Raw genomic sequence first — 9,636 nt, 5'->3', positions numbered from 1 at the left:
GACAAATCCCCACAAGTAAATCAAATCTTAATATCACACACATCAAGTAATATTTGTCCATCAGTAAACTCTTATAGCTTAAGTCAATTGTACATTTATAAAATAATAAAATACTAATATTGACACATATTGTATATAGTGTTGTCAGTGAAAAATATATTGTGCATGGCAGGTATGCAAAGCTGTGTAACGTCACAGCTTTGCATACCTGCCATTTCTTCAATGTGTAGGCTACACATACAACTACAAATACTCTTGCTTATTGCTTATCAACTTAATTAATTAAATTAATTGGATACTGATTATCTTCTTCCCTATTGTGTGGCTTGTTACTGTTACTCGGCTTAAGGTATGGCTGCAGTTGAGCTATCATGCTCTGGACACAGCGGGCCTTTCTCTCCATGATATCCACCAGTTTGTGCACATACTCTCCAAATGCCTGTTGAGAGACAGCAAGACGGAGAGTGGGGACAAATTAAATACATTTTAAAATTGAGTTTGGACTCATGGTTTAATGCACTTATTGTAAGTCGCTTTGGATAAAAGTGTCAGCTAAATGACATGTAATGTAATGTAATGTAATGTAAAATGTAGTTTACAAAAAGAAATGAGCTAACAAATGTGACTTTGATTAATTCTGACCATAGCAGGTTGCTGGCACAGAAGAGTCCCCTCTTTACAACATAAAGCTTCCATCTCTTCTAGCTGCTCCAAATGAGCCTGCACAACACACCACCTAAAGTTGGGTTGGATTGGATTAGAAAAACAAAATATTTTATTGAAGCTAATAACCTCTACCCTAAATTTCACCACATGTTTTCTAAATCTGTCAACAAAGGGTGTATGGTTTCTGTATCATGCCTGCAGAATTATGATGTAATCAGAATTCAATATCACCTTAACACAGTTGGGTATTATCATTATTTGTAATTGGATTAATACTAGCAATGTCTCAGTATAATGTGCTGTGGCTTCTCAAACGCTCATTTAGAATGATTGTGGAAACAACATTGTGACATTCCAGGTACTTACTGCCCGTGATCCAAATCTTCCAGCGTAGACAGATTGATGATGGGTGTATTGTTGTAATTGCTGGCACTCTCTCGACTGTTTGAACAGTTTTGTTGGAGTGAGATGTTTATGTTGGTCGGATGATTTGAATGTACTGTGTGACATTGCTTTGGCACTGTATTCAACTGGCCCAAAACACTGTCTGACTGTGGTGTTGAAATGGAAAAAGCAAGTTTGCTGAGCATATAGCGTGCATATTCTGATGGCACATGGGTGGCACCAGAATATGTCATTAGATTGTGTGAGCCCGGTGAACTAGTGTTTCCAGACTGCTGGACAGAGGATGAGATGGACTGCATGATAGACGTTTGTGTAGAACCACATGTAGAGGTTTTAAGTGTGGATACAGGAGGTATGTAGCCCAGGACCTCAATAGCTGGTGTAGTTTGGGGTTTCTGATTGTTCTCTTGGTCCTGGAGAGAGACCAGCATAACCTCAAGGATAGGAGGCTTCATCATACCTGGACAAGATTTTGAAAAGAAAATTCACATACTAGTTCTTAAGCACTAGTTAGTCCACTCACAAACACACACAAAGAACTCACATGTACCTCTTCCACAATGGTCATATGTGTATACATGCCTTTTATTTGCTCAGTGTGATTTGTAGCTGTCATGGTGTCAGAGATGAGAGGGCAGACAGTCTTTGCCTTTGGCAGCTCCAAAAAAGACAAGCGAAATTCCACGTCCTCGTCCACTAAAATTTCCCCCGCTATCTCTTCATATGTGAGACGTTCTTTTTCCACTTCCCGCCTGTCATCTTCTTCTCTTTCAAGTTCAAGCGGACACAATGAGGTTTGTTTCTCTTCCCCTTGGAGGAACGAGGCTGTGGCAGTCTGTCGGTCCACTTGAAGCAAGGAGATGCTAATGGGGTCTATGATGTAACTGAGAGAATCAGCGGTCACTTCTTGAGGTAAAACAGACCTTTTGGCTCTGACCTCTGGATGGTTGTGTACCATTGTGTAAGCTGGACTTTCAGATAATATGTTGAGGGGGTTAGCAGGTATTTTACAACCGCCCCGTGTGATGGGAGTAGTGAGAGGTAGTATGGCCGATTGAGAATTTGAAAAGTTTGTTCTATTGGCGAGAGCAGCAAGCCCTGGTTGCTTCTCTTTATAGCTGCTTGAAGGCATTTCCTTTTGAGCATTTCGCAATAGCAGAGGGGCAATGTTTGAGGGGCATCTGGTATGTTTAAACTTACGGGTGAGATCACTGAGTTTATTAGGGGTCAGGGTTGCGGTGGTGTGTTTACAGGCTGAGCAGAGGGGTCGTTCAGCTGGAGCTCGTTGAGGGGATGACTCAGCAGGAGGGTGGTTAAAGAGGCTGTTGCTGTCAATGCCGCTGTGGTTGGACGGTAAACCGTAGCCATCAACTTCTTCTCGCTCCTCAGTACTCCACACTCCATCACCTGGGTCATCTGATGGATCTGTTTCTTCTCCACCCACGTCTCTGCTCTCTTCTGAGTCACAGTTGTACACCACTAAGGCCTCTCCATCAGCTGGTATTGGACCTGTCATCCTGTTTGCCCGCTCTGTCTCTGATGTTGTAGCCCACCACCTCTCTTTTCCTCCTTCTATCCCAACTGGCCTCCTCTCTTCCCTCCTTACTCTTACATCTCCTTCCCCTGTTTCCTTATGTGACTTCTTCTCATGTTTACCTCTGTCTTGTCCACATATTGCTTCTCTTCCCTCCCTAGATACCCTCCACTTTTCACCAACACCACTTGAACCACCGTCACCAACCTGATCCTTATTTTTACTGTAGCTTGGAGAGGTTTCAGTTTGTAAGCAAATGTCTCCACGGGGGATGAAAGACAACTTTTTAGTGATACAATCAGCCCTAACCTCAACCCTAGCTCTGCATGCATCTAACATCTCTCCCAAACCATGCTGCATACACTCAGAAACTGAGAAGCGGGAAGTGTTTTTGAGAGAAGAACAGGAAGATGGAGAGACAGAAGAAGAGAGAGAGGCCTGATTAGAAGAAGAAAACGATGGACATGTAGAGGGTGAGAAGAGATGGACAGATGAAGAAGCTGACGAAGGCATACACTGCTGCAGCTGCTGGTGATACTGTCTCAGATGCCTCTCCCTCTCCTTATTCCTTTCATCATCTTTTTGTATATCTCTTTTATGTAGCCTTTCTACTTCACTACTTGTGTCTGTCCTGCTTTCCCCTTGTCTTCCCTGTTCTATCCGTCTTCTTTCCTCTAAAGTGCTTTGCTGATTCTCTTTTTCTCTGTGGTTGAATCCTGATTCCTTATGTACCTCCCTCAAGACAATCTTCTCATCTATTGCTTGTCCCAAGACCAGCCCTGCCATGAACTGTTTTTCACCATCTGAGTGGCCTACACTGTCAGTTACTCCATACCTTGTTCTTATTCTACCTTCCCTCCCACCTGTCCTCTTTCTAGTATCACTTATTCCCAAACCGTTGACTGGTGTAATGTGTTCAAGTCCAATCCCCTTTCTTGCGCTTGGATTTGTTTCCTCTCCCCATCTGCTGTTTTTGGGTGTGGAGCAGATAATTGAACCTCCTGTGGTCAATCTCGTGGTAGGTGTGGTGAGGCCAAAATCCTCTCTTTGTCGTCCTAACTTTGGCTTTTTAGGGGGACTCTTCCCTCTTGTGCCAACAATGTTGCCTCGGCTGCTGCTGCTGCTGTTGGACAGGTTACGTTTGGGGGAGTGTATTGTCTTGCCCCTTCTTCCACCTCTCAGCCCTATTTGTCCCTTCAACTCCTTCACCCTATGAAAAATCAAGATGTATAACATCTCAAATAGCAGTCACTGATGATTGTCTCTACAGTCCATGACACTATCAAAATAATTTTAAAAAAGGACTGTAGAAGTTGTAAACAATGGGACCAAGATGAAAAATAAACTTTTTAAATGATTATACTATTTTAAGTTTCCACATTTTAAAGTAGGATGAATGAAATCCATTAAGGCTCTAAGAAAAACAACAACAACAACAACAAATATCCCATGCAAACTAATTGTACACACTTACCGGTCGGCATATCTCAGTGTATTTAGTGTGTGTTCAGTTGCCAAGTGACCAGGTGAGATGTTGGCAATCATGCATGTCATCGAGTCTCCAACAAACGAGTCTTTCAAAACCTAGAAAGAAAGAAATGTATTCCAGAACACAGTTTATTGATCAAACTGGACAAAAACATCAAGCATGATATTAATACACATTGTATTACTAACACACGCACACACATGAACGCAAACACACACACACACACACACACACACACACACACACAATCAAAATCAGCAAGTGGCAAAAGTATTAGTACCTGAGTGAGTTTGCTTTGTCTGAAAGGTGTGTGCGACTGCTCTTGATCAAGAGACCGGATACACTCTTTAAGCTGAGAAAAAAACGAGAAAATATGTAAAATCCTTCAATACCTTCTTCAACATCTTCGACTTTATGTGTGATCTCTGAGAGAGAGAGAGTGTGTGTGTGTGTGTGTGTGAGTGTGTGTGTGTGTGTGTGTGTGTGTGTGTGTGTGTGTGTGTGTGTGTGTGTGTGTGTAGCTTACAGCCAAGAGACTCTGGTTGATCTCAGCTCCCTCCATACGGCTCTGCCTATTTGGTTCTTTGGTATCTGATGCCCTCTCACTTCCTGCTAGGTCCACAAACCACATTCTACCGGCACAAACAACTTTCTTTGTTCAGTCATTTCACACAAATACTACTGGCCTTTCCTACAATAACCCTAGTAGTGCTTTAAGTAGAAATGAAAACAGTCAGAATGTGTATAATAAGCCTACAAGAATAAAACACATGTTGTCACTCACCTACCAGCAATCTGCTGGTTTGTATCTCTTAGCTGAATCCGAAGCAAGGCATGGGAACGAGAGGAGAGGGGATTCACGCCACTCATTCCTTGAGTGCGCTCTTCTGTACCCCGTAAAATCACCTTTGTAAAAGGCAATGAAGAACGCAGAAGGGAAACATGGGAAAGAGAGAGATCGTTCAATGAGGAAATCATAGCAATATTTAGTGAAATACAACAGTAAATATATATGCTTTTAAGTTCTTTATCAACTCTAGCTAGCACCTCAGGTTGTGTTCATATCCTCACGGATGCACCAGCAGACTTTAGAGTACCTTAAATACTTGAAATATTACCCAACAAGAAAACTTCTAAGGACAACTAGACTTAAAAGGCACAGTGTGTGGGATTTGTTGGCATCTAGCAGCATGGATGCAGAATGCAAAAACGGAATACTCCTTTCCAAGACTGTGGTGATGGGAGCCATCAAACGCAAAATCTTCCAACGCCGTTGGACTAGAACACGAAAGGATCTCTCTAGCCAGTTTTGGGTTTGTCTATTCCGGGCTATTGCAGAAACATGGCGGTGCAACATGGCAGACTCCGGGAAGAGTTCCTGATCCCGATATATGAAGGGCTCAGTTAATCTAACATCTAACGCAATCTAACAAAAACACAACGATTCCTAGTCTCAGGTGAGTATACACTAACAAAAACATAGGTATGCATATTATATTACATTCAGTAATCCAGCACTTGACTACACACTATGGACATGACGATATTTTAAAAGGGGGAAACCTCCAACAGTGAGCTGACTGAGTCCACTCTGATATCACGCAGCCCAACAATGTGGACCACCTTTTGTCCATCCTCCCTGGCAAACAACCTAATGAAGGAAGAAATAAAAAGAGGGAGAAGAAATCAAAGAAGCAGAAAATCAAGGGTTCTCATACATCTAAGTAATAAGAAGAGGTTTACTTTGATGTAACCAAAAAGGTATCATGTCTATGGAAAAACTAGGACATCTGTTTTTGATCAATTGCTAGCTGATTATCTTTTCATCTTTCTTCAAAAGCAACTCCACCTCAAAAATGATTACGCTTTTTTAACACAACACACACCTTTTTCTGTGGTCCAAGAGGTCATACAGCTGACCACAGTAGATCTCAAATAAACTCACATACACCAGCAAGGGTGTGTGCATGTGAGTGGTGGAGAGGTATGCAAAGATGTCCAGGACTGCCAGTGCATACAACCCTGGTCTCAAAGGAGAACCCAACATGGTGTGAGTCTTCCCCGCACCTGTCTGGCCATATGCAAAGCAGGTGGCCTTACCTCTATGGACACACACACACAGAACAAATAATACAAACAAATAAAGATTGCTAGAAAGCACTGATTCGTAGAAACACAACGCCAAAAAAGCATTTACTTCAAACCCGAGAATTGACTAATTTGGACTTTAGTGCATTTGAAAAAGAAAGGATAGTATAGGTCCATGCTAACCTACCCATTGAGCATGTGCTGTACCAGAGGATATGCTGTTCTTTGATACACCTCCTCGTTGGAGCTCTCCTCCCCAAAAACCTCGTCAAAGTAGAACCTGTGCTGCAGGAACAAGAGACGGAGGGACAAGGCATTAAATAAACAAAACAACAGCGTGATGATAGGTCAAGGTGAACCTACACACAATTCAGCCAGTTAATTATGAAAAACATTACTTAAAGTGGCAATCTCAGATTTTCATGTAAATAAATTAAGTTAAGTCACTTTCATCAAAGTAGATAACACAATGGTGTTAGAGACTATGGCCCACTAATTAAAGTGTTGCAATATTTACACATTTGAAAATCTAAGTCAACCCAGATGGAAATCTAACATCATCACAGTTTGACGATAATGTGATAATGTATGTTTATTTGGAGACACTTCTATCTTTAGTTGTACCTGCATTGAAAAAACACAGTTTCAGACAAAACATTAATTTGTCAGTGTATCCTCTCAAGCAATTATATCTACCTGTAGTTTGTACTGTGAGAGATCCACAGCCTCTTTATTTTCATGGACAATCACACACTCTCCACTCGGAGTCGTTACAACATCTGACTCTCCTCTTTTGCACTCTGTGTGTGTCAGAGGTCTTTTCCTCAGACACACACTGATCCGTTGCCCCCCTGGTTTCCTACACACACACACACACACACACACACACACACACACACACACACACACACACACACACACACACACACACACAATTAAAGAGCATGTGCAAAGGAAACAATGCTCATATGCAAAAGAAGGGACACAGCCCCATAAAGAATGCATCACAAACCACTGCCACTTACTTTTTGTTTGGAGCAGGAGGGGAACTCAGTGGTAGTCCATAGTTGTAGCCAGCTGTTCTCTTCGATTCATAAACAGGTGTTGGCTTAGCCGTGTGCTCAGTAGCCATGTTACTGTTTATTTTGCAATAGAGTTTTTCCTTCCTAGAAATTCCTTTTCTAACTTTGTGCCCAACCAGTTTGTTGCTAAACCTACTATGGAAATCCGGCCTGTGGTTGTTTTTGTCTTTGCAGCCACTTACGGTGTCCAGCTGCACAGGTATGGCTGATCCTTTGCCCTGATCTGGTACATTATTTTTATAATGACTTGCGCATACATGAACAGTATCTTCTAGACAAGAAAATAGCTTTAGATGATGATCCATGGTTTCACAATTGCAATCAAGCCGCCTGCAAATGTGTGACGGTGTAGAAAAACGTGTTGCATTTCGCTTACTCACAGCAGCAGCCTTCTCATTGTCATCATCACATACATCGTCATCGGGATCCACACAACCATAAAAGCTACTCTCTGCTCCAGGGTAGCCTTCATCACCATCACCACCATCAGCATCGTAATCTGTATCGTCATCTTCATATTCAAGGTCAAGAGCTTTGACCATTTGGACCAGATGGAAGAGCCGAGTCCTGTCCTCCATAGAACGGATTCCCAGAATGGGATAGTCCTCCATAGTCAGCACCGAAAGGTGGGCTGCACGATAAACACCCCCCGAGGTAAACCTGAAGGACAGGAAACAGAGGAAGCTAGATGGTCTGAGAAGGGTTCAGGACAATTGTGAGTTTGGATGTTATGCGTGTGAGATTACCTGGCATAGTGACTCTGTAACCCGACAGCCCTCAGATACTCATACAGACAAAGTGGCATTTCCTCACCTTCCCTTTCTCTCTCTTTTTCTTTTACTTCTCTCCACTCATACCCTGGCAGTGGCAGACATGTTGCTTTAGTCTCTTCGTCGGTTTGTCACATAAATCAAAGGCATGCAAGAAATGACTGCAGACTACAACTAGAGTAATTATATGACAACAGGCCCAACATACAGAAATAAACTCACAACAACTACAAACTTGAATCGCCTGATTCCTGTCGGACACTGATGGCCAATGGTCTGCTCGGACACTGCGTCTTTACTACCACGCTGCACAGTTGTGGTGTCAAGCAAAGCACACAACCCTGGTATGATGCTGACATTTGACACTTTGTCTGTATGGAACTAAGGCAGCCGCACAGTGCAGCCATGTCACACATTTATGTGCCTCAGCAAATATGGTAAATATAGCAGGCACATCCATGCAACTGTTGCTTTCCTCAGCTTCTAAAGTAGATTAGCTGGCAGCATTGATAGACCTGCCATATGTCACTTGAATGCGATCCTCTTCATATGCATGCATTAGGTTGAGAGCTGTGCATTGCTGTGTTTATGAAACTCACTGCGCCAACTCATCCCCCTTCTTGAGGTCTATATTTCCTCCGGGGTGTGCCACAATCCTTTCAGCAAACACTTGTTGGGATTTGAGTGTCAGCAACTGTTAATTTTGCAAATCAAATTACAAGAAGACAACCTGCAGAGTAGTATACTCCAGGGGTAGTGGGTTGTTGACTTCTGTCCCTAGCAGGGCTGGTCTGTTATTACAACAACAAGCCAACTCTTCAAAATAAAAGGAAAAAGGTATTGTAGTTTTTAAATTGTTGTCAAATAAAAATGTACATACTACATTATTAGATAACAAAAAATATTTATGTATGAAATGACAAACTTAAAGCTGATACGTTTCTCTAAATGGCAAGAATAAATTAAACGTACCTGATTCCCTCCAGACTGAAGCAACCATTGACAAATGAGTGAACACGACGGTGTATCTGAAAAGGCACGAACTGACAACATGCATTAATTTCCCCAAAGTTAGCGTGAGTAGTATCACTATTTCCGTACACCAACGTAGGTCTCCATAGCGACGAAAACGGTTTGATGCGGGCGTGTGGGTCGGCGCTCAGCTGCACAGACAGGTGTGAAAGCAGACTCACGGGGGCAGAAGTTAGGATACGACATTATATAAGATTTAAATGCCGACATTTAGAAAGACAGTCGGTCAAATTACGCTCACTTCAGCATGAAAGAGAGATAATCCCTCAGAGGGCTTAATGCCCACAACAAACCTGCTAAGACAAAAAGCCTTCTCAGACTAAACCATTATAATATTTGCCCCGCTGGTTTTACAACATACTCTATGGAGAGCTGAGCAATGCTAATAAACATATATTTTCTGGATGTATTAATGATAAAAAAAACGTGGATTACTATTATTTATTGAGGTATTTTAAAAACGTTTAAGGTACAATATTGTATAAAGCATGATATAGTATAGACAACATGGCTACACCCATGCTCTGTACATTACTATACAATACATGTTTGAGGTGGCAATGTGGTTAT

At 42.1% G+C, this 9,636-nt stretch overlaps 3 protein-coding genes across 3 annotated transcripts; all 3 read right to left on the bottom strand.

The window, feature by feature from the left end:
* Positions 1–236: 236 nt before the first annotated feature.
* LOC117736718 lies at positions 237–1,522 on the bottom strand. The gene is made up of 3 exons (XM_034542235.1): positions 1,033–1,522; positions 643–736; positions 237–439 (listed from the first exon to the last, which is right to left on the bottom strand). The coding sequence occupies exons 1-3, from the start codon at positions 1,500–1,502 to the stop codon at positions 275–277; spliced, it is 729 nt and encodes a 242-aa protein (XP_034398126.1). The 5' UTR covers positions 1,503–1,522; the 3' UTR covers positions 237–274.
* Positions 1,523–1,525: 3 nt separating this feature from the next.
* LOC117735931 lies at positions 1,526–6,987 on the bottom strand. The gene is made up of 10 exons (XM_034540850.1): positions 6,879–6,987; positions 6,370–6,462; positions 5,981–6,196; positions 5,658–5,745; positions 4,879–5,000; positions 4,621–4,726; positions 4,375–4,446; positions 4,080–4,189; positions 1,622–3,815; positions 1,526–1,531 (listed from the first exon to the last, which is right to left on the bottom strand). The coding sequence occupies exons 1-10, from the start codon at positions 6,920–6,922 to the stop codon at positions 1,526–1,528; spliced, it is 3,051 nt and encodes a 1,016-aa protein (XP_034396741.1). The 5' UTR covers positions 6,923–6,987.
* Positions 6,988–7,203: 216 nt separating this feature from the next.
* On the bottom strand, positions 7,204–8,392 carry LOC117735928. Its single transcript, XM_034540846.1, has 2 exons — positions 8,011–8,392; positions 7,204–7,924 (listed from the first exon to the last, which is right to left on the bottom strand). Exons 1-2 carry the CDS (start codon positions 8,067–8,069, stop codon positions 7,204–7,206), a joined length of 780 nt encoding a protein of 259 aa, XP_034396737.1. The 5' UTR covers positions 8,070–8,392.
* Between the last annotated feature and the right edge of the window lie 1,244 nt (positions 8,393–9,636).

This window comes from Cyclopterus lumpus, chromosome 9 (genome assembly GCF_009769545.1).
Source record: "Cyclopterus lumpus isolate fCycLum1 chromosome 9, fCycLum1.pri, whole genome shotgun sequence".
Taxonomy (NCBI): Eukaryota; Metazoa; Chordata; class Actinopteri; order Perciformes; family Cyclopteridae; genus Cyclopterus; species Cyclopterus lumpus.
Note: the sequence above shows the minus strand (reverse complement) of the source record. Positions and strands in the feature narration are given on the sequence as shown.

What these genes read in the sequence shown, in the direction of transcription:
- LOC117736718 (XM_034542235.1), bottom strand. Translation starts at nt 1,502, where the DNA reads ATGCTGGTCTCTCTCCAGGACCAAGAGAACAATCAGAAACCCCAAACT. An exon ending in GAAGATTTGGATCACGGGCA is followed by an intron (nt 737 to 1,032) that starts GTAAGTACCTGG and finishes ACCCAACTTTAG; the next exon opens with GTGGTGTGTTGTGCAGGCTC. An exon ending in TGTGCCAGCAACCTGCTATG is followed by an intron (nt 440 to 642) that starts GTCAGAATTAAT and finishes GTCTCTCAACAG; the next exon opens with GCATTTGGAGAGTATGTGCA.
- LOC117735931 (XM_034540850.1), bottom strand. Translation starts at nt 6,922, where the DNA reads ATGAAAATAAAGAGGCTGTGGATCTCTCACAGTACAAACTACAG. An exon ending in GTACAGCACATGCTCAATGG is followed by an intron (nt 6,197 to 6,369) that starts GTAGGTTAGCAT and finishes GTGTGTCCATAG; the next exon opens with AGGTAAGGCCACCTGCTTTG. An exon ending in CTCTTGGACCACAGAAAAAG is followed by an intron (nt 5,746 to 5,980) that starts GTGTGTGTTGTG and finishes TTCCTTCATTAG; the next exon opens with GTTGTTTGCCAGGGAGGATG.
- LOC117735928 (XM_034540846.1), bottom strand. Translation starts at nt 8,069, where the DNA reads ATGCCACTTTGTCTGTATGAGTATCTGAGGGCTGTCGGGTTACAGAGT. An exon ending in TTACAGAGTCACTATGCCAG is followed by an intron (nt 7,925 to 8,010) that starts GTAATCTCACAC and finishes CCTGTCCTTCAG; the next exon opens with GTTTACCTCGGGGGGTGTTT.